Source organism: Calliphora vicina, chromosome 4 (assembly GCF_958450345.1).
Source record: "Calliphora vicina chromosome 4, idCalVici1.1, whole genome shotgun sequence".
Lineage (NCBI taxonomy): Eukaryota > Metazoa > Arthropoda > Insecta > Diptera > Calliphoridae > Calliphora > Calliphora vicina.
Genome location: NC_088783.1, coordinates 53,862,887 through 53,886,589, shown reverse-complemented (window position 1 = coordinate 53,886,589; position 23,703 = coordinate 53,862,887). Strand labels below are relative to the sequence as shown.

Below are 23,703 nucleotides of genomic sequence, written 5' to 3'. Positions count from 1 at the left end.
TTTCTTTTGGAAAACACTACTTTATTTGATTTTTTTCCTTTTTTGTTTTTATTTACTCACACTCAAATACAGAGAGATGAAAAGAAAGAACGAACTTACATGTGGTAGAGGGGGGGGGAGGTTATTATAGATGAAATATATAAAAAATAAGACTTAAACTAAATATTAAAATTGAATATTTTGCCATAGATTCATTAATTTTGTGGTCTCATAAATCATTTTAATCAGCTTTATCATCAGCATCGGGTTTAGAAGAATTATCACCAGCTGGTGGCTGAGTAGTTTGGGGCTGGTTAGGAGCCGTTGGTTGTGGGGCGCCAGATGGACCTGGAGGTGGTGGTCCACTGCCGGTTACAGCTGGCAATGGTTGTTGTGGCGGCGGTAATGGATGGCCAGCAGGAGGTGCACCGGGTGGCGGCTGTTGTTGGCCATAGACATCGTGAGGTGGCATGTGACCAGGTGGAGGTAAACCTGGACCGCCTTGCTGTCCTGGTGGTAGTTGTGGTCCAGAATGTTCACCATAGTGTATTGGAGGCTGTAGTGGCGGTGCTGCGCCATTATGTTGTGGTGGTGGTCGAGAGTTCATGTAATGTGAGCCGGGAGGTGGTGGGCCATAGGGTTGTTGATAGTGAGAGTATGGTGGATATTGACCGTATGCTTGCTGAGGCGGTGGTGGATGTGCTCCATACTGTGGCTGATAGTAGGGCGAACGTGTAGGACCAGTAGGTGGTGGACCATATTGCGGATAAGCCCCATGCGGTGGCATTCCGCCCATAGCTTGATGAGGTTGCATGTGAGGGGGCAAATGAGTTGGTGGCGGTGGTCCGCCATGCTGTTGTGGAGGATGATGAGCATGCATGGGAGGCATGTTAGAAGGAGGAATTTGCTGTTGCGTTGGAGGCGGACCAGCTGCTGATGAAGGTGGTACATGTTGAGCGGCTGGTGGTGGTACATTAGGGCCTCCGGTGGGAGGAGCTGCAGTTATAGTTGATGGTGGTGGTGCTCCACCCACTGAATGTGCAGGACCTTGTGTGGCTGGCACTGGCTGTTCCACAGCAGGTGTAGTTGGTGGTGGTTGTTGTGGGGGTTGCAGTTGCTGTTGTTGTGTAATTATAACAGGTGGATTCTTTGTTCCTTTAGGTTTTGTATGCTCTTTGACATTTTCAGCCTTGTGCCCCTTAACCACTTCCATTGCTTTGTGTTCCACTTTAGGTGGCGGTATAGGAGCTGTAGGTTTAGCTGGCGGCTCTATGTCCATAGGTTCTGGATCCGTTTTACTACCCGATTCATGAGGCGGTTTTGTTTGAGTAGCAGAAGGTGCTGTTGGTGGTGGTGCTACGCCACTTGCAGCTTCCTTTTTTGCCTCTGCCGTTAAAGAACCGGGGCAGCTGCTCCCGCCAGAGCACCACCTACAGTTGACTTATTGGCTGCTGCAGTAGGGTCATCAATTAGACGTTGTCGCTCTCGTTTCATTTCTTCATACATCTTTTGTACCATCTTTTGGAAGGTTTCATCATCGACGGCCGGTTTATAATGACGCTTCAGTTTCTCCTGAAAGTCTACGCTAGACTCCATCAAACGTTGCTTTTTGGTTTCGAATTTTTCGTCCTTTTGTTGCAATTCTGCTTCGAGTTTCGTTTGATGCATGGCTAAAGAACTGACTTGCCTCTTGAGTACTTGCATCGCAGACTATTTCGTTGATTAAACGATGATTGCGCAAATATCTAGCATACGGAAAATTTTTTAAAGATTAACCAACATCATGATCTTCCTCATCATCTGCAGGTTGTATATCAATGCGTCTTTCCTGCTGACCTTTACCACAACTACATACATTCTCGAAGGAGTCTCATAGACATCTCCATCTGCCTTGGTCTTGCTCTGGGCTGCCAAAAATGCCAAATATACCGGCGAGCTATGATAAGCTTTTAAATTCTTCTCATACTCTGCCTTGTCTGATTTATATAAAAAAAAATAGCTTTAACAGTTTATTTTATGTATGTAAGTATATGTATTTGATTTATTTCTCACATTTTTATAAATAATTTTTCAGCTTGTTTTTTCAGATAAGTTATTTTTTTATTTGATAATTTTTGACATTTGATATGACATAAAAAGCAGAGTTTGCTCTTGTTATTTTGTGGAATTTATTTTCATATTTTCAGAGTTTTCAATATTTTTTAATGTAACAAAATACAATTGAACAAATCTGTTCTATTTTTTTTTGTACGTTTATATGTACAGTGAGTGTCACTCAAAATCGTACAACATATGTTTTTTTTAATATTATGTAATTATACAGGCAATAATAGGTGATTATATAAAAAATTAAAAGTCATTTTATTAATTGGAACAAAAAATATGTATTTCAACAAAAAAGTTAACAAAACCTAAATTCGTTAAAAAAATATTGATGAAAATTAAAGAACATCACAAAATTCATATTTCACTTAAATTCGTACAATTATATTAAATTATAATTAAAACTTTAGAAATTAAAAAAAATGTTAATAATAAATAATCCTAATACTTTGTAGGGTATCATTTGCTATTTTTTAGTGCCTTTACGATTTTAAATGAAGCGTTGATATTCTGGGCACTGACAGTCTTACTCAATTTTTTTATTTGTGGATAAGGGCAATTAAAATTATACCCAATTTTCTGATATGTAATAGCACACACAATATAAAAATAGCATTTTAAAATATTTCCAAAACATCAACTTTCTAAAACTAATGAATAAAATTTGACTACGATGTGTACGATTTTAAGTGACATTCACTGTAATTGAAAATCAATTAATATTATTTCGAAATATTTATCCTGCTTTAGATTACAAGTATGCTAAATGTTCAATATTTATTGCATGAACCCTAATCATCATTATAAATTCGTCAAAAATATTGTAGATTCAATAATAAAATGATCATCGGTTTAGGGTCCGGCAGAATTTGGTAAAATTGACTATAATTCTTGTTCAGGCTTAATATACTTACACGTAACTTATATACCAATAAAATAATAACGATTGAAGGTTTAATAAAATGTTAATAGATTTATTAGAAAAATATGTATACATATAATAAAAAGTTTTAAAAAACAATAGTTAAATAACTATTATTTAAAAGTTTAGTAAAAAATAGACAAAAAACATAACAAATTAACAAAAATTAGTTTATTCGCTATGTTAGGTAAAACTTCAATTCTTCAATATCGAAATTTCGGATATTGAAAAATTGTTATATAACTTGTTTTCATTAATTTTATTTGTACCTTGAAACAAAATTAATGGAAAAAGCCTTCGTTTTACAAAACAGAAGCGAATATTTATACAAATTTAATAAAAATGTAAAAATAAACAGGAAGATGAAGAAAATTATATACACACAGCCTCAAAATTGAGTAATCACCAGAAATTATTTGATTTTCTTGAATCTAGCCATCGATTGAAATTTAAAAGTTTCGGTTTGTTGGAGATTTGGCTGAATAATAGATTCAGTTCTGAAAAAAAAGAAATGATTTTCATGTTCTTAAAAAATTAAAAAAAAAAATTCAAGGGTGTTTACTCACATTTGTGGCTGTGTGTATCGTTCAATTATTTGATAATGACGCTATTGAATGTTTCATCAGAAACTGAAATCAATAGAATTTGAATTGGAAAACGCAAAATACAAACAAATCCGTATAATATATTGTATGCCATCATAAAAGGGAACATCACTAATTTGGTACGCCCTAAATAGATTTCTTCCTCATTTATAATCATCCAGATTTGGAACATTAAATTGTTACGTTCCCTTATTATTTCCCGAAGAAACCATCCTAAAATTAAATCCACATAATGTAAAAATTTGGAAATAAAGCGTCCCGCGAATAATGCCAACAGCATTACGCAGTTTACATTTAGTTTATTTGTTGAAGATTTGCAATTATTTGTTGCATGTTGCTGTAAATCCGAAAATGCTGCCTTATTGTTGCTAATTTCGTTGTTTGCGTTCATTTCAATCTGTTGCATTGTTATTGGTTCCTTTGTAGCTGAAATTATTTATTAAATTAATCAATAGGAATTATCTTTATTAATTATCTCAATAATTCTCGCCTTTTATTTGATTTATTTTATTTTTCCGGTTTTTTATTTATTTTTATTAATAATTTTTCAGCTTGAAAGACTTCCTCTCTGATTATTTGTTTATTATTGTTTGAAAATGTTTGACGTTTTATTTTTGATTGAAAGTTTTTGTCATTTGATATGACATAAAATGCAAAGGTTGCTTTTGTTATTTTGTGAATTTTCTTTTCATATTTCCAGAGTTTTCGTTTTTTTTAATGTATTTAAATAAAACTGAACAAATCTGTTCGATTTTTTGGTACATTTATATGTAATTGAAAATCAATTAATATTATTTCGAAATATTTATCCTGCTTTAGATTACAAGTATGCTAAATGTTCAATATTTAGCGCATGAACCGTAATCATCATCATTATAAATTCGTCAAAAATATTGTAGATTCAATAATAAAATGATCATCGGTTTAGGGTCCGGCAGAATTTGATAAAATTGACTATAATTCTTGTTCAGACTTTATATACTTACACGTAACTCATATACCAATAAAATAATAACGGCATTATATTGAAGGTTTTATAAAAAGTTAATAGATTTATTAAAAAAATATGTGTATAATAAAAAGTTTAAAAAACCATAGTTAAATAACTATGGACAAAAAAATATAACAAATTAACAAAAATTAAAATTAGTTTATTCGCTATGTTAGGTAAAACTTCAGTTCTTCAGTATCGAAATCTCGGATATTGAAAAATTGTTATAGGTATAACTTGTTTCCATTAATTTTATTTGTACCTTGAAACAAAATTAATGGAAAAAGCCTTCGTTTTACAAAACAGAAGCGAATATTTATACAAATTTAATAAAAATGTAAAAATAAACAGGAAGATGAAGAAAATTATATACACACAGCCTCAAAATTGAGTAATCACCAGAAATTATTTGATTTTGTTGAATCTAGCCATCGATTGAAATTTAAAAGTTTCGGTTTGTTGGAGATTTGGCTGAATAATAGATTCAGTTCTGAAAAAAAAGAAATGATTTTCATGTTCTTAAAAAATTTAAAAAAAAAATTCAAGGGTGTTTACTCACATTTGTGGCTGTGTGTATCGTTCAATTATTTGATAATGACGCTGAATGTCTCATCAGAAACTGAAATCAATAGAATTTGAATTGGAAAACGCAAAATACAAACAAATCCGTATAATATGTTGTATGCCATCATAAAAGGGAACATCACTAATTTGGTACGCCCTAAATAGATTTCTTCCTCATTTATAATCATCCAGATTTGGAACATTAAATTGTTACGTTCCCTTATTATTTCCAGAAGAAACCATCCTAAAATTAAATCCACATAATGTAAAAATTTGGAAATAAAGCGTCCCGCCAATAATGCCAACAGCATTACGCAGTTTACATTTAGTTTATTTGTTGAAGATTTGCAATTATTTGTTGCATGTTGCTGTAAATCCGAAAATGCTGCCTTATTGTTGCTAATTTCGTTGTTTGCGTTCATTTCAATCTGTTGCATTGTTATTGGTTCCTTTGTAGCTGAAATTATTTATTAAATTAATCAATAGGAATTATCTTTATTAATTATCACAATAATTCTCGCCTTTTATTTGATTTATTTTATTTTTCCCGTTTTTTATTTATTTTTATTAATAATTTTTCAGCTTGAAAAACTTCCTCTCTGATTATTTGTTTATTTTTGTTTGAAAATTTTTGAAGTTTTATTTTTGATTGAAAATTTTTGTCATTTGATATGACATAAAAAGCAAAGGTTGCTTTTGTTATTTTGTGAAAATTATTTTCATATTTCCAGAGTTTTCCAACTGAACAAATCTATTCGATTTTTTGTACATTTATATGTAATTGAAAAGCAATTAATGTTATTTCGAAATATTTATCGTAATTTAATGAAATTTTAATGAAAAATAAAACTTGCGAATATTTTCACTTTCAAATTGAATTGCGGAAAAACTAGCTTATTTCGAAGTTTTTCCGCAATTCAATTTGAAAGTGAAAATATTCGCAAGTTTTATTAAAAATCTTTAATCAGAAAAAAATATTGTAGATTCAATAATAAAATGATCGGTTTAAGGTCCGGCAGAATTTGGTAAATTTGACTATAATTCTGGTTCAGTCTTTATATACTTACCCGTAACTCATATACCAATAAAATAATAACGACATTATATTGAAGGTTTTATAAAAAGTTAATAGATTTATTAAAAAAATATGTATATAATAAAAAGTTTAAAAAACCATAGTTAAATAACTATGGACAAAAAACATAACAAATTAACAAAAATTAAAATTAGTTTATTCGCTATGTTAGGTAAAACGGATATTGAAAAATTGTTATATAACTTGTTTTCATTAATTTTATTTATACTTTGAAATAAAATTAATGAAAAAAGCCTTTGTTTTACAAAACAGAAGCGAATATTTAAACAAATTTAATAAAAATGTAAAAATAAACAGGAAGATGAAGAAAGTTATGTACACACAGCCTCAACATTGAGTAAACACCAGAAATTATTTGATTTTGTTTAATCTATCCATCGATTAAAATTTAAAAGTTTCGGTCTGTTGGCTGAACAATAGATTCGGTTCTGAAAAAAAAAGATTTAAGTCAGACTATGATTTTCATGATCTTAAAAAATTAAAAAAAAAAATCACTGGTGTTTACTTACTTTTGTGGCTGTGTGTATCGTTCAATTATTTGATAATGAAGCTATTGAATGTTTCATCAGAAACTGAAATCAATAGAATTTGAATCGGAAAACGCAAAATACAAATAACTCCGTATAATATGTTGAACGCCATCATAAAAGGGAACATCACTAATTTGGTACGCCCTAAATAGATTTCTTCGTCATTTATAGTCATCCAGATTTGGAACATTAAATTGTTACGTTCCCTTATTATTTCCAGAAGAAACCATCCTAAAATTAAATCCACATAATGTAAAAATTTGGAAATAAAGCGTCCCGCGAATAATGCCAACAGCATTACGCAGTTTACATTTAGTTTATTTGTTGAAGATTTGCAATTATTTGTTGCATGTTGCTGTAAATCCGAAAATGCTGCCTTATTGTTGCTAATTTCGTTGTTTGCGTTCATTTCAATCTGTTGCATTGTTATTGGTTCCTTTGTAGCTGAAATTATTTATTAAATTAATCAATAGGAATTATCTTTATTAATGATCTCAATAATTCTCGCCTTTTATTTGATTTATTTTATTTTTCCCGTTTTTTATTTATTTTTATTAATTTTTCAGCTTCTTCTCTGATTATTTGTTTATTTTTGTTTGAAAATTTTTGAAGTTTTATTTTTGTTTGAAAATATTTGTCATTTGATATGACATAAAAAGCAAAGGTTGCTTTTGTCATTTTGTGAAATTTATTTTCATATTTCCAGAGTTTTCAATTTTTTAATGTATTTGAATACAATTGGACAAATCTGTTCGATTTTTTTGTACATTTATATGTAATTGAAAAGCAATTAATACTATTTTGAAATATTTATCGTAATTTAATGAAATTTTAATGAAAAGTAGCAGAAATAAGGAATTTTTCCGCAACTCGATTTGAAAGTGAAAATATTCTCATGTGTAATTAAAAAATACATCCTAACGAATTGAATTGCTGAGTAACCTCCAACTTTCTTTTGGAAAACACTACTTTATTTGATTTTTTTCCTTTTTTGTTTTTATTTACTCACACTCAAATACAGAGAGATGAAAAGAAAGAACGAACTTACATGTGGTAGAGGGGGGGGGAGGTTATTATAGATGAAATATATAAAAAATAAGACTTAAACTAAATATTAAAATTGAATATTTTGCCATAGATTCATTAATTTTGTGGTCTCATAAATCATTTTAATCAGCTTTATCATCAGCATCGGGTTTAGAAGAATTATCACCAGCTGGTGGCTGAGTAGTTTGGGGCTGGTTAGGAGCCGTTGGTTGTGGGGCGCCAGATGGACCTGGAGGTGGTGGTCCACTGCCGGTTACAGCTGGCAATGGTTGTTGTGGCGGCGGTAATGGATGGCCAGCAGGAGGTGCACCGGGTGGCGGCTGTTGTTGGCCATAGACATCGTGAGGTGGCATGTGACCAGGTGGAGGTAAACCTGGACCGCCTTGCTGTCCTGGTGGTAGTTGTGGTCCAGAATGTTCACCATAGTGTATTGGAGGCTGTAGTGGCGGTGCTGCGCCATTATGTTGTGGTGGTGGTCGAGAGTTCATGTAATGTGAGCCGGGAGGTGGTGGGCCATAGGGTTGTTGATAGTGAGAGTATGGTGGATATTGACCGTATGCTTGCTGAGGCGGTGGTGGATGTGCTCCATACTGTGGCTGATAGTAGGGCGAACGTGTAGGACCAGTAGGTGGTGGACCATATTGCGGATAAGCCCCATGCGGTGGCATTCCGCCCATAGCTTGATGAGGTTGCATGTGAGGGGGCAAATGAGTTGGTGGCGGTGGTCCGCCATGCTGTTGTGGAGGATGATGAGCATGCATGGGAGGCATGTTAGAAGGAGGAATTTGCTGTTGCGTTGGAGGCGGACCAGCTGCTGATGAAGGTGGTACATGTTGAGCGGCTGGTGGTGGTACATTAGGGCCTCCGGTGGGAGGAGCTGCAGTTATAGTTGATGGTGGTGGTGGTGGTGCTCCACCCACTGAATGTGCAGGACCTTGTGTGGCTGGCACTGGCTGTTCCACAGCAGGTGTAGTTGGTGGTGGTTGTTGTGGGGGTTGCAGTTGCTGTTGTTGTGTAATTATAACAGGTGGATTCTTTGTTCCTTTAGGTTTTGTATGCTCTTTGACATTTTCAGCCTTGTGCCCCTTAACCACTTCCATTGCTTTGTGTTCCACTTTAGGTGGCGGTATAGGAGCTGTAGGTTTAGCTGGCGGCTCTATGTCCATAGGTTCTGGATCCGTTTTACTACCCGATTCATGAGGCGGTTTTGTTTGAGTAGCAGAAGGTGCTGTTGGTGGTGGTGCTACGCCACTTGCAGCTTCCTTTTTTGCCTCTGCCGTTAAAGAACCCGGGGCAGCTGCTCCCGCCAGAGCACCACCTACAGTTGACTTATTGGCTGCTGCAGTAGGGTCATCAATTAGACGTTGTCGCTCTCGTTTCATTTCTTCATACATCTTTTGTACCATCTTTTGGAAGGTTTCATCATCGACGGCCGGTTTACAATGGCGCTTCAGTTCCTCCTGGAAGGCTAAGCTAGACTCCATCATACGTTGCTTTTTAGTCTCGAATTTCTCCTCCATTTGTTGCAATTCTGCTTCGAGTTTCGTTTGATGCATGGTTAAAGAACTGACTTGCCTCTTGAGTACTTGCATTCTCTGAATGGTGACCACCGAACGCACGTCTGGTACCACAGCATCGGAGAATATTTCGTTGATTAAACGATGATTGCGCAAATATCTAGCATACGCAACATGTTTTAAAGAGTAACCATCATCTTGATCTTCCTCATCTTCTGCCGGTTGTATATCGATGCGTCTTTCCTGCTGACCTTTGCCACCACCACCTCTCGAAGGAGTCTCATGGACATCACCGTCTGCCTTGGCCTTGCTCTTGGCTGCCAAAAATGCCAAATACGCCGGCGAGCTATGATAAGCTTTCAAATTCTTCTCATACTCTGCCTTGTCTGCCTCATACTCATCCACAAATTCTTGTTTATCAGCCTCCGTTAGTTGTTTCCACATGGCCCCAATTTTTTTACCTAATTCCCATAGCTTCAAGTCTGGATGTTGAGCTTTAACACTATCCCATATCTTCTTCGAATATCTCATGTAGGGCAGAATAGGTTTCTCTGGTGGTTTAGGGGGTTTCGGTGTCCGACTGTCCGATTGATTTTTGTTACTTGAGGACTTTCCCGCTTTTTGCGGTGTAAACGCAGGATTACCATAGTTACTGTGTGTAAAGATGGGAGTATTATCTTTATTACGCTCGGAGCCTGCACCGGTGCCAGAAGATCGAGATCTACTACTACTACCGCCGCTACCACTACCGGCTGCTGGGGTGGTCGGTTGTGCTGGTGCTATAGCCTTATAATTGCTGGGTAAAGACATTCTTGCTTTACAGCTTTTTTATCGCTTCAATTAAATTCAATAAATATTTTAGTTATTTCTGTCAATTTTGCAAGAAAAATAATTTTTTCACATCCACCACACAAAAAAAAGCGATATACTTGTCAAAAGAAAATTGACGACGCCATTATGCTATTACAATTTCTAGCTGTCAAACGACAATAACAACATGGTTGTATTTTAAGTTAGCAATATATAACAAATCCTGCCAGATCGGATCAAATTGGAAAATAAGTATGCAATACGAAAAAATCATATTAGAATTATATTTTTCCAAGCGGATAATGGATAATCCATAAAGGTGTCTGAAGGTGATACCTAGCTAATAAAATGTATACGTTAAATACATACATAATCAAAAAAAAAACAAGTAAGAGTGCTATATTCGGCCGTGCCGAATCTTATATACCCTTCACCAAATTATACTTCAAAATTTTAAATATTTTTAGGTAAACAAAATTTAACTTTTTTTCCAGTTGTTTTTTGAATTTTTTGGAAAAAAAAATTTTTCGATTGTTATTTTAAATTTTTTTTTTTTAAATTTTAATTTTTTTTTTTTTTTAAATTTAAAAATTTTTTTTTTTTAAATTTTTTTTTTTTTAAATTTTAAATTTTTTTTTTTTTTAAATTTTAAAATTTTTTTTTTTTAAATTTTAAAAATTTTTTTTTTTTAAATTTTAAAAAATTTTTTTTTTTTAAATTTTAAAATTTTTTTTTGTTTTTTAATTTTTTTTTTTTTAAAAAAAAAATTCGGGTTCAAAATTTTTTTCCCGATTTTGACCCATTGTAGGTCCAACTTACTATGGTCTTATATACGTCGTTGCAAATGTCTTTGAAATATCTATCATTAGATATCCATATTGCCTATATTAATGTCTTAGTAATCCAGATATAGGTAAAAAAATAGGTCAAAAATCGAGGTTGTCTTGGTTTTTTCCTCATATCTCAGCCATTTGTGGACCGATTTTGCTGATTTTAAATAGCAAAATTCTCGAAAGCATGTCTGACAGAATTATTGAAGATTTGGATCCCGAAGATATCTGGGGTCTTCAGAAAACTGATTTCAACAGACAGACAGACAGACAGACAGACGGACAGACAGACAGACAGACAGACGGACATGGCTTAATCGACTCCGCTATCTATAAGGATCCAGAATATATATACTTTATAGGGTCGGAAATGAAAAATGTAGAAATTACAAACGGAATGACAAACTTATATATACCCTTCTCACGAAGGTGAAGGGTATAAAAAGGTTCATAAAGTTTTATATAGCTGACAAATCATTTTCAAGAATTAAAATAATTATATTAGCAGTGTCTTTGAACCAAAAGACTTGAGACTTTAATCAATTTAAACTGGCCCAATATTTCTTAGTTATATATATCATTTAATTATATGCAAAAAAAGATAACAAATTAAAGTTTTTGGGTGAAAAAAAATTTTGAGATGAATAAAAATAATTGGTAGAAAACTTTTATAGGTATAAAAATTTTTTTGGTAAAAAAAACATTTATTTCTGGAAAAAACTTTTTTCTAACAAGAATTTTTTTGTGAAAAAAGTGTAAATGGTTCTTGGACCATATAAAAAAGTCGAATTTTTTTTGTTAAATTCGAACAATAGATTATATTAATCCAAAATGTAGTTAATTTTTTATATTTGATTTTCGTGGTAAAAATTTTTAAAAATGCTATTTTTCAGCAATAAATCTAAATTGTAATTCAAGGCGTATTAATCAGGTGAGAGCGTCTCGGCAACAAATACAACAAAGACAATATTTGTTATTTGTCAAGAGATTGAAAATGTCAAAAAATATAAAAAACAAACAATTAAAAAATAAATAAATTACAAGTTTTTATATGAAAAATATTAAAAACAAACAAATAAAAAATAATTATTTGTAGTTTGCACTGTTTTTTTTTGAAGATTTAATATTAAAAACTAGGTGATTCCAGCGGAACTATCAAACTATCCATTTATGTACATATGGCCGTCTGTCTGTCCTAAATACAAAACCACGTCCAAAATACACAACCAAATTCTTCTAAGGAGTTTGGTATTAAAATTCAGCAAAAGCTATAAATGTGATGCATTTTCACCAATCAATTTCCAATATTGCTTTTTTTGTTCTTGCAGATATTATGGTTTTTGTTTGCTTGAACAAATTTATTTAAACAATTTTCAGATTTTTATTATTTTCATTTTAAATATTTCGAATGTCAACAACAAATAGTAAACAACTTTTTGACACTTTCAAACACAACATAAATAAACAAACAAAAATCAGCTGTGCTCGTAACTTCACCTTATTGAATACACCTTGTTGTAATTTTTAAATTTTTCAGTTTAAAATAATTTGTTTAAGTCAACAAAAAATGTATAGAAAGTTTAACAGTCGAAAACACAACACAAAAGAAAACAATAATCAGCTGTCTTCGTAACTTCACTATTTATGAAAAGTCAGCGTTTGCAAGTGAGTCGACATTTAAAATCGAATAGACGACTCTTTTTTTTCTAATAGAATGCTAATTTATTTTAATTTTTAAAAACAGCTGAGACACAAAAAAAAAATGTTTAGACGTGCAACACACATAATACGAAATCTTACAAAACATCAAAGAAATGTGAAATATATTTCAACAATAACATGTAGACGCGTTATTAATTCGGCAATAGCTTCAAGTTCTAAGACAAATTTGACTGAATTTCGTTATTGCTCCAACAACAAGCCAACTGAACATGTTGTGGACTCTGTACTGGATCAGACAACTTATGAAAAAGTATGCACCGAAACAATGGATGGCCTTAATGACTACTTTGAAGCACTAATGGAGAGTGTGGAAACTATACCAGGCAGCGATATAGCATATAGTGTAAGCCGCCATATTTAACCCTATGTAATGTAAAACTAAACTATATTTTTCTTCGTAAAGGATGGAGTTTTAACTGTTAAATTGGGACCTGAACATGGCACCTATGTTATAAATCGGCAAACGCCTAACAGACAAATATGGTTAAGTTCTCCTACAACGGGTCCTAAACGTTACGACTTTATGGGACCAGCAACTGGTGAATCTGGGAAATGGGTTTATCGTCACACTGGACAATCACTGCATGAGCTTTTACAACATGAATTGCAGATGATATTTAAAGAACAAAAGGTAGAATTTGAAGATTTGCCTTATGGTAGATGAATTGTGTAAATTATGTAACGAAATAAAAAACGAAAATGCAATATCAACTTATGAGGGCAAACGTTTTATTAGTTCCTGCAGCAATTGGTGTTGCTGCTCGAGAGCACGTTCTTGAATTTGTAAACTTTTCTCTAGCAAAGACATTTTTTCGCTATGTCTTCTTTCTTGCTGTTGATTGTAATGGTATAAAGTAAAATCATTGTTAGCTTGAGTTGTGGAAAGTGGCGGAAGCTCTTGTTTTATTTTATTGGTTTCAAAGAACTCATTTAATTTTTGCTTTCTTTGTGGTGGCTCTTCGTCGCAAGTTTCTGTAAGCGAGTGTAGTCTTTTCTTATTTGGTGGTTGTTCTATTAAAATCTGCTCATCGTTGGAAATTATAGGTTCATTGGAAAGCATGGGTTCTTTAACATCTTTTTTGGCCATTTCCTCATCATTAGTAGTAGCAGTTTCTTTGTTGTCTTCTATTTGTAAACCATCACCCATGGCTTGCAACTCTTTCTCTACCATATCAATAAATTCATGTTCTTTATGAACAATTTCTTCACTTTTAAAATCATGCAAGTGGTCTTCATTGATCTCCAAATGTTCCGGCTGCAACAAGATTTCATCTTTATAATATACACTACTATCTTTAGACCCCTTTAAATCTTTAACAATATTCTCTTTACTTTTATCCTTATATATGTCATGCAACTGCTCGAAATAATCAAAATTATCAATATCCTCTTTAGTTTGTACATCAAAATATTGCTCCCTTAACTGGGCATATTTGTGCTGTATCTGACATTCGTTAAATTCAAAAAAACTTTCTTGCATATCCTTAGCTATGTCACGCCATATCTGGAACACCTTAAATGATCCATCTTCCACATTCAGATTTTCGTATTTGATCTTATACAAATCTAATAGACAGTGTATCGCATTGGGATAGAAATTATCCACAAGTTCGTCTTTTTCGATTGGCTCTTCAATATACTCCACTTCGTTGGGATTTTCTTCTAAATATTCTACATTTTCAATTTCCAGATCGTCCTGTGCACAAGCATGCATAATGGGATGATTGTTATTGTCCGATTTCTGTATTAGTTGTTGTTGTTCTTGAATATATTGCACTGTTACTTTGGCATTGCGATTTTCAAGTGACTCTACTGTAATTATACAAAACTTTATTTAATTTTTGTAAAATTTAGTTAACATATTTACTAACCTTTTGTTTTATTTAAATCTTTATTTTGTATTAGATTTTTTTTACGCATCATGTTATATTTTTGTTTATACAAATGAACACGATTTCAAATTGTAAACAATGCAGTTTTGATAAGAAAAGTAGCAGAAGTTTGCACAGTGTTACAATAAGTAGTAGTATGTAGTTTTTGGTTTACTTTTTTATCAACACTGTATGACCGTTATGGAAAACAGTGGGGAAAATAGATGAAAAATTCATTTAAGCATTTTATTTAAGTAACAATTCACTATCGAGCATATTAGCGTGGCCATATATGATAGCTAGACTACCAATTTGTATTTTTATATGTATATGAAATTAGAGAAAGTTGAGAATAATTGAAAGAATATTAGAAAAGAGGATATTATATTATAAACCAGTGCCTTCAACAATACAGCCAGCCCTACTTTACTACGTCCAGTAGATTTATGGACTCATCCAGCAGAAGTAGCACAATTTCTTGGAGTTGATATTGCAGTACCCCCAGATTAAATATTGTAAACTGGTTCACGCTGCTACAACAACAACAATACTATTTCGACAGAATTTTTAAAAGAAAATATCTATGTATTGAAGGAAATTTATTCCGATCCTAACTAAAAATTATCTCTCATATGTAGCTCATGTTATTCATGGAAGTATTATTTGTGTATTTGTAGAACTGTGGGAAAATATGAACAATTTACATAAATTTTTTTGGTTTTAATTAGATTCTTATCTAGTTTAAACAAATCCATTTCATATTTTGAGTGTTTTATTGATACTTACTCATCTGAAAATTAGTGCTAAATACATATTTCCTTTGGATTCGAATTAGGGAGTAAACCTCCAGATCACAATATATTGAGAACACACTTTACTTCAAAATATTAATATTGAAAATATAAATAAAATCAACACAATTCCAAAACATTGAAACAAATCTCACATCTAATGATATTTAGGCCTAAAATCCTAGCTGTTAGTACCTATTTAAATGATTTAATCTCATAATTTATTATGTTTTTTATATTTTGTAAATAAATACTTACTCATTAAAAGTTAAACAATAATAAAAACCAAATTAACCATATGTGATAAACTTTTATTTATATGTATAGTGGCAATAATATGTTCTTTATTTTAAAAAAAGAAGAGCCTTTATGCATATTTAACTACTTTCAACATAGTTTTATTCGTTTGATTTAAACAACGAATCTTTATTCAAAAAACAATGTCGAAGTATTTATATCATTAGAATTAAGATATTAATCATATTATGTACCTAGATTTATTAAAATAATTACATGAAAATGGAATAAAAAAAAAAATAACATAATAAATGGTAATTTAATTTTAGGGAATAATTAAGCAAAACGAAATTGCTTGTTTTTTGTTTTATTCAGTTTAAAATGGGAGAAAACAATTAAAAAGAAAATAAAAGTAATTTATTTCAAATGTTAATATTATGTGAGAAATAGTTATTTATATTATAAAAAATAAAAGCTTTTACAACTTAGTTGCGGCCTTGTCCATACATATTATAGCCCATTTGTTGGGGAGGCATGCCGAAACCCTGCATACCAAACTGTTGCATATTTTGAGGTGGCATTTGTTGTGGGGGACCTTGGCCCCATTGTTGATAGCCATCATAAGGATTTTGATTGTAAGCCCCCATGGAATTGTAGTAATTAGCTTGAGCTGGATTCATTTGATTGTAAGGACCCGGATAGGCCTGTTGCTGTGGATGCTGCTGCTGTTGTTGTTGATATAATGCCATCTGATTGGCATGTGGTTGAGGAGGCAGTTGCTCATGCTGTGGTGCGGCGACTGCTGGTGGCACTGGTTGTGGTGTTGTAGGCTGTGGAGTAGTATGCTTTGCAGCTGCTGATGATGAAGAGGACGATGATGCTTTATTGGCCGAATTGGAATTACTTTGCTGCAATGAGCCCATAAGATTGGCAATCAAATTTTGTGTATCATTCAATGATGAAGTTTTGAGACCAGCCGGATTAAATGTCAGAGCACTTGGCGATGATGATACCGGTACAATGGGAGATTTGGTGTTCTTATCGGATTGACGGGAATGTTCTTCCGACAAACGATTGACATTGCTCGAAGCTGCCTTAAAAACATCATCAAAATTGTAATCATCATCTTCATCGTCATCTAAACTAAATTTATTTGGATTAACACGACGTCGCCCATCATCGTCGTCGTCATCATCTTCCGTACCCGGAGGCAAAGCATTGTGAACTTTCCTACTGCCCGAAGGCGGTGTATCATCCAGACGAGTTTTAGAACGTGAGGATGAAGATGATTTTGTGGGTGTACTATCTGAGGTTTTGGCCGACTTGTTTGAGGACTCTTTAGAGCCAGTTAAATCGGAAATATTAACAAATTTCCTAAGCTTCTCTACTCGGCTAGGATCGGCCGATTCCAATTTCTTAAGATGGGCAATCAAATGGTGTTGTTCCTCACTCGACAAATGCTTGAAATTTTGCAATAGAGTCTGTAAATCTGAATCTGTCAGTGATTCCAACATACTGCTGTTGTTATCAGTTTTAGCTTCTTTTTCATTACCAGCCGCCTCATTTTCCATTTCTTCTTCCACCTCTTGCACTAAAGCATTCACCTCATTTTCCAGCAAATCATCGACTATTGCCGGCAAGTTGGCCAGTGACAGTGATGATGTCGGCAATTTGCGGGCTATACCCAATTGAGGCAATATATCTTTACAGTATAATGGATTACCATCATCTTCGCGCTTAGGTTTGGATAATTTAACCATTAATATAAACATATAAATTAACTTGTCCATATCGGCGGTTGAGACATCCTCACGTCCCTCCATAACCAATGCAGCTGCCAGTTTAGTTGCCACAGTTTGTCGATCAAAGGGCAAATCTTTAATATTGGGTCCAGCTGAGCTCATTTTTTGTGTCTTTTTGGATTTAGATGTACCATCTGTGTTTCTGGCCTCATTGTTATCTTTATTTGCTTCCGTTGAGGATGCTACAGAAATTTAACGAAATATTGATAAAGAGAAAAAATAATCAGATTAGTTTACTATTGCAAAGGGATAATATTTATATATGAGAAATTACTTATTATTTTATTTTGCAATTTAGACAAATATTTTTTTTTGGTTTTTGTATTATATCAAACTATTTCACACTTAACTTCCGGGAATTAATTTCGTTTACGAAAAAACCGATCGTGAATGTAACGAGAAATTGAAAAGAAAATTACCGTTTTAAGCGCAGTATGTGTATTGTTTTCAAAATATTTCAGTTTTCTTTAACGCACTTTAAAATTAAAACAAGAGCATAGAAAAAACAAGACTCTATCTCTCAATACTCGGTGCTTGCATGAGTTTTTTGTCGTGTGAGTAAAAATATACGTAATAATAACGGTTTAAATAGACGCACGTTATTTTCTTATATGATCGTTAATAATCGGTTTTTTTATAAATTGATCTGGTAGCCATAACAAATTACCCAATTTCCCAAAAGTTATATTTTGCTAGAAATCATAATCATTTTATAAAACGTAACGGCAAACATACATATAACAATAATTATGGGTATAAAAAAATTTCTTTTTTTAAAAAAATAGGTCCTCAATAAATATTTTTCTTTGTTAACTAAACAATCATATACATTTTTTAAACGTATATACACAATTGCCTGTACTTTTATTTTTATATATAGATTACGATTCCAAATAAATTTAGATTACGATTTTCGGAGTGTGTAATCGATCTATAAATATTTAATATTCACTAATATAAGACAAATCTGTATAAGCTTAAAAACTAAACATTTTTACAAATAAAATAATTTTGTTCTTAATTGGCAAACGTTTTTTAATTTCTTTAACTATAATAAAACGTAAATTTCACACGGTACTTTCACGAAAACGCAAAGTTCACAACAACACAATTTTCACCATAAACACTTTCCCAAAAATAATAATACATAATAGCTGTGTTTTGTTGCTGCCGTTGAGTGTTAAAATTGATACCTGCCTTGACCTTTGATAGCCAATATGACGAGCTGCAGACAATAATTTATGGTGACTTTTAGCATCTTATTTAGGACATAGTTGGTCCTATATAAGTTACACGCAAACAGTCAAGTAGACCCCGTTTTGACAAACCGTTTAGGACATAAAGTGTATGCCAATTTTTTCACTATATTTCATTCACCAATTTAGTAATTTTTCTGTTAATATCACTGGCCTAGTAATACACTATACCAGAGAAAGGGTAACCAACAAAACCACGCCGAAAAATACTCAGCCTAATTTTCTTTCATTGATAACACTAACGACGCGAGAGTTGTACTCCATCCGGAGACGTTTTTCAACAGCAGTTTTCTTTTTATTTTGAATTCAACGCACTTCGAAAATATTATTTGATTTAACAATGTTTTTTTTTTATAAAAACAAACACAAACTGCGAAGCGTTTTGCTTGTCTGCAGATACACCCAGATTGTCGGACGGGAATCGAACCCGCAACACTCAGTTTAATAATCCAGCACACTATCGACCGGACCGGGGCACCCTACATGTACACATTACCTGCAAATTGTTTTATTCTTTCAAATTACATTTTTTTTTGTAAAACTGTTCAATAGCTATTTTAGAGTATAGAATCTGCGGGGCATCTGTGGCCCATACAGTTTTATTTCCACCTCGCGAAACATGTGTATTAACTTTTAGTTTAGAGGACAGAGATAAATGTGCCTCTGTTGTCAGTTCTGCATCGAACATTAGGATGATGGCCTTGAATCTTTCGGACCATCAAGCCTAACCGTAAAAAAAACAATGCTGGTGAATTGCGAACGGAACTTATCAGCCCTCTTACGGTAAGGAAAATTATTTTCAAATCTGTTATTATCTCTATCAATAAACTGTTACATGTTTTGAATGCACAATAAAATTATAAAACTTTTTTTTAAAATCACACAAATACTACGCAATTGTAAGACCGGATATTATTTATAAGCACAATACAATCAAGTCACATGTTCGAAAACTCGTATACGCACTTTATCAAATAAGTTTTATAAATTTTATCTACTAAGTTTGTGTTCTATTTAATGATACTGAGTACTTAATTAATACTGAGTACGTAATTAATTTTTCTTTTCAAAACTATCTTACTACACACACTTAACACATAAAAAGAGATTTGAAAAATATTATTTTTGAAAACTTTTCATTCATATACGTTTGCCAAAAAATTGTATAAGATTTATTTTACACAATTGGACGCCAAGTTTTGTAGACCGTTATTAACGTATTGAAAATTGGATAAAATAAAAAAAATGTTTGTAGTGATAAAGAACCTGTACTAGGAAAAATCGGTAAAATGTTCTCTGCAACTTTTTATATACAAAATATTTAATTTCTTACCAAAAAATATATAACGTTATTACAAAGATTTGCTTGTCTATACGAAGAAATAGTCACTTCATAAACACGTAGATTTTATAAAAATTTTACCCGACGAATAAAAAGAAAAACATTCGAATTAAACGACTCGATTTTACTAACTTATAAAATAAAACAAAACAAATAAATACATACATACAACTTGTTCATACTTACTTTTAAGCACAACTAAAATAAATAATTATATGCATACATATATAGATAGATAGATATATGTTTTGTTTTAAAGAATTAAAAACTATTTTCAACTTACCTTTAGTAGTGACCTGATGTATTATAGCGGCTATATTTTTAATGGCCCTTTTAACAGCTTTCACTTTTTGCTGATCGTCCAAGACGTCGGCAATAAGCAAGCCCTTTAATTTCTCCTTAGTGGTCTCGAAGAAAACACAATGATCTTCATTCATCAATAGATCGTCGGATGAATTGCCTTTGACTTTTTCTAAAGCCAAAGCCTTACCCAACATGTCCACAACTTTGGGACCCAAACTACCCAAATGTTCTTCGAGGGCCGTTAGCAAACGCAGTACGGCGACTACGGTGAGCGGCCCTTCGGGTTCTTCTTCTTTGGGCTCTTCTTTACACTCTTTAGATATTCTAGAGTCGAGTTCTTGATATTTGGGAATCTTACTGGCATCTAGTACGCGATAGTGATGCGGTGCTGGTTGATAGTGATTTGGTAATGCGTTGGGTGGTGGATAGCGTTGGACGCGTGCATAAGGATAATAATCAGATGGTGGATGTTCTACGCCATAGGGTCTTATTGGATTGTGAGGTTTCTTGTGTAAATGATGTTTGCTAGAGCTGGGCAGCTCATATTCATCAGAAAATGGTGAAAGAGAACGAGAACGGGAGCGTGAACGGGAATGAGATCGCCTATAACCACGATGACGTATGCCGCGTGGTGAACGAGAATGAGAGCGTGAACGCGATCTAGTGCGAGAGCGCCGTTGTCTTGTGTAGCGGCCCGGACGTGGGGAATCGTCATCGCTTATATTGATGACATCTAAAGCTTGACCACCTCTTGAATTTGACTTATTCGCCGAAGTCAAACGATTAACAGGAAGCTTATATTTTTCCTTAAGTTGATCCACCTTTTCTTCAGCATTTTCGGGTAATCCCAGTTTAACTTTTATCTCTTTTTTCTTTTTCTCTACCTCGGCATTGAAAAGCTCCTTCATGCGTTTTGTCCAAAATACAATCCATTCCGGTTTGTAGTCATACTTATTGGGATCGACTTTCTTTTCGGCCTGTAATTCTTTGTAACGGCGATTCCAAAACTTTTTCCATTCCTCCGGATAATGGGGATGTTTTTCTGGCGTCTTTTCATAGTCAGCTTGTATCTTTTCCATTTGTTTCAGTTGTATTTCCAACATGCAACGATATTTTTCCCATTTGTACCGTTCTTGGGCAATATGAGAAGCCTGTAACGACAATTCCTTGGGTGTTGGCAACTTTTTGCCTGGCTCTTCCGTGCTGGCAGATGAAACAAGCAGCTTTTGCGTGAAGGCTGGTTCCTGGACGCGTGTTTGTATTTTTTGTTTTTTCACCGAATCTTGATTATCAGAATCCGATGAGATTTCATCTAAACCATCTTTAGTGCCCACCGAAGCCTTGCCATTGCCAGCATTAGAGTTTAGTCGCTTGGGTGCCTTAATAACAACATTAGGATCCTTCTTTTTGTACGGAACATGTTCCCGTAATGTCCGAATGATGGCATTAAGAAAATTTGGTCCACTCTTTTCATCAAAATGGTTCTTTTTCATAATTTGTTCGGTTACGGTCGATTTACGTTTACGAAAGTCGTCAGCATTCATAACAGACACCAGTAAGCGGCCGTAATGATCTTCAATAGCTTCGGCCAAACTTTGTACAAGCAAAATCATAATATTATGAGAATTGGGTTTGTATTTAACTGGCTGACATTCCCTCACTGCTGAGGGATAATGTTTTTCCAAATATTTCATGCGGTGGTTAAAGGAACACCAGTGATTTATAATGGTGCGTGGATCACCACGTTTATCGCATAAAGTGCACAGATAGACTGGTTCATGGTGATCATCTTCATGTAGTTCTATTGTATATTCAATGCCAATCAAGGCATTGCCCTTATACTGATCCACAGATGCCTGTATTTGAGGCTGGCGATTAACCTCATCTTCAAAACCGGGTGGTATAGGTTCACCGGGTATAATATTCATTATATTTTGTTTCTTATTAACACACTATTATTTAAAACTATTCTTTTTTTCAATATGACCGAAAGATTTTTTTAACGCAAGTTTTTTTAATTTATTTTTTTGTCTACTTTTAATACCTAAAACAAAATTAAAGCTCGCCATTATTTGTAAAAAAACAACTTTTGCAGAATCATTTGGGTACTTACCAATGCAAATTGGCAAATTTGGCCATCGACCGCACGTAACACTGTCGCAACAAGAAGTGTCTGTCTCACTTTTTGTTGTAATTTGATTTGTTCTTTGAATGGGCAGTAAGTACTACGTAGTGTTTGCTGCTGTAAAATTTTGATCACAAGAAATTGTTATATTAAACGTAAACAATTGTTTTACTTTCACTTTTCTTATAAACTAGGGTTTTTGAATTTTATTTATTTGCTATTTTTTGTTTAATTTTTTAGCTATTTAAATTGTAAAATTTAATTTTTAATAAATGGAAAATTATCTAAAGAAAAATGTATGCGTTGTTACCTGTCAAGAGAATGGCTTGTGTTTGTCAAGTTGCCAACCTAATAGTAGAATTTACAAAAACAACAATTTGTCTTACCAAATGTCAAAAAAAAGATATGAAAAATTAATAAAAAGTGAATTAAATAATGTTGATAATTGAATAGTGCTGTTTTAACTTATTTATGTAAAAAATAAAGATTTTTAATAAGCATAAGAATGTGTAAATAATGAAATATAAAAATAATATTTAACGGACGAAATCGAAAAAAGTAATCAGCTGTTTGAATGACTCTACCAAGGCGAATCTAATAAGGTGACCTCACGAGAACAGCTGATTACAGAACTAGCACGCGATAATGTCAAACTGCATATATAAAAAATATTCGCCGGAACGCCATTATGTCAAACTCCATATATAAAAAATAAATGAATTCGCCTGTATTTATTTCAATTCGCCACTGCTGTCACCTTGTTAAATACGCCTTGGACTCTACTTTGTGTAGAACAAGGCGTATTTAACAAGGTGACAGCAGTGGCGAATTGAAATAAATACAGGCGAATTCACTTATTTTTTATATATAGAGTTTGACATACGGACGTACGGGCGAATATTTTTTATATATGTAGTTTGATATTTGTGCGAGCTATTTCTATAATCAGCTGTGCTGCCGATGGCACCTTATTAAATGCACCTTGGTGTAGAATGAATGAAAACAAAGCACACAGTTGCATAAAGTTGTAGTAAAAATAATTGTTCAATACAAAAATCCCTTGTTTTTGATTCAAGTTACACGATGCAGATTGTTGTTTAATTAAGTTTAAAAAATTTACGCGCATTTTTTGTTAATAGAAAGTGTTTTATCAAAATTTACAATATTTAAGAACATTTTTATTGTTGTGCGGTGGTTTTATTTGTGATTGCATAAAATATTTGTCGATTTGCCAAGTGTAACGTTGCTTATTGGAATTAT

General features: G+C 33.0%; 4 protein-coding genes and 1 pseudogene across 4 annotated transcripts; 1 reads left to right on the top strand and 4 right to left on the bottom strand.

Annotated features, from left to right (window-relative positions):
• LOC135956563 (protein enabled homolog) lies at positions 1-7,214 on the bottom strand (annotated as a pseudogene).
• A 525-nt stretch (positions 7,215-7,739) lies between these two features.
• On the bottom strand, positions 7,740-10,301 carry Bap111 (Brahma associated protein 111kD). The gene has a single exon (XM_065510125.1). It carries the CDS (start codon positions 10,162-10,164, stop codon positions 7,960-7,962), a length of 2,205 nt encoding a protein of 734 aa, XP_065366197.1. The 5' UTR covers positions 10,165-10,301; the 3' UTR covers positions 7,740-7,959.
• Positions 10,302-12,754: 2,453 nt separating this feature from the next.
• On the top strand, positions 12,755-13,431 carry fh (frataxin). The gene is made up of 2 exons (XM_065510128.1): positions 12,755-13,059; positions 13,120-13,431. Exons 1-2 carry the CDS (start codon positions 12,757-12,759, stop codon positions 13,378-13,380), a joined length of 564 nt encoding a protein of 187 aa, XP_065366200.1. The 5' UTR covers positions 12,755-12,756; the 3' UTR covers positions 13,381-13,431.
• Positions 13,424-14,672, bottom strand: LOC135959102 (uncharacterized). Its single transcript, XM_065510127.1, has 2 exons — positions 14,588-14,672; positions 13,424-14,528 (listed from the first exon to the last, which is right to left on the bottom strand). Exons 1-2 carry the CDS (start codon positions 14,637-14,639, stop codon positions 13,429-13,431), a joined length of 1,152 nt encoding a protein of 383 aa, XP_065366199.1. The 5' UTR covers positions 14,640-14,672; the 3' UTR covers positions 13,424-13,428.
• A 996-nt stretch (positions 14,673-15,668) lies between these two features.
• On the bottom strand, positions 15,669-22,770 carry LOC135956409 (uncharacterized protein CG7065). Its single transcript, XM_065506898.1, has 4 exons — positions 22,754-22,770; positions 22,432-22,560; positions 20,299-22,362; positions 15,669-17,599 (listed from the first exon to the last, which is right to left on the bottom strand). Exons 3-4 carry the CDS (start codon positions 22,244-22,246, stop codon positions 16,101-16,103), a joined length of 3,447 nt encoding a protein of 1,148 aa, XP_065362970.1. The 5' UTR covers positions 22,247-22,362; positions 22,432-22,560; positions 22,754-22,770; the 3' UTR covers positions 15,669-16,100.
• Positions 22,771-23,703: the final 933 nt, after the last annotated feature.

Excerpts from the sequence above, each read along its gene's own strand:
- LOC135959102 (XM_065510127.1), bottom strand. The coding sequence starts at position 14,639 with ATGATGCGTAAAAAAAATCTAATACAAAATAAAGATTTAAATAAAACA. Across the intron at positions 14,529-14,587 it reads AGATTTAAATAAAACAAAAG|TAGAGTCACTTGAAAATCGC; the intron begins GTTAGTAAATAT and ends GTATAATTACAG.
- LOC135956409 (XM_065506898.1), bottom strand. The coding sequence starts at position 22,246 with ATGAATATTATACCCGGTGAACCTATACCACCCGGTTTTGAAGATGAG. Across the intron at positions 17,600-20,298 it reads ACATCAGGTCACTACTAAAG|CATCCTCAACGGAAGCAAAT; the intron begins GTAAGTTGAAAA and ends AAATTTCTGTAG.
- Bap111 (XM_065510125.1), bottom strand. The coding sequence starts at position 10,164 with ATGTCTTTACCCAGCAATTATAAGGCTATAGCACCAGCACAACCGACC.
- fh (XM_065510128.1), top strand. The coding sequence starts at position 12,757 with ATGTTTAGACGTGCAACACACATAATACGAAATCTTACAAAACATCAA. Across the intron at positions 13,060-13,119 it reads GCAGCGATATAGCATATAGT|GATGGAGTTTTAACTGTTAA; the intron begins GTAAGCCGCCAT and ends TTCTTCGTAAAG.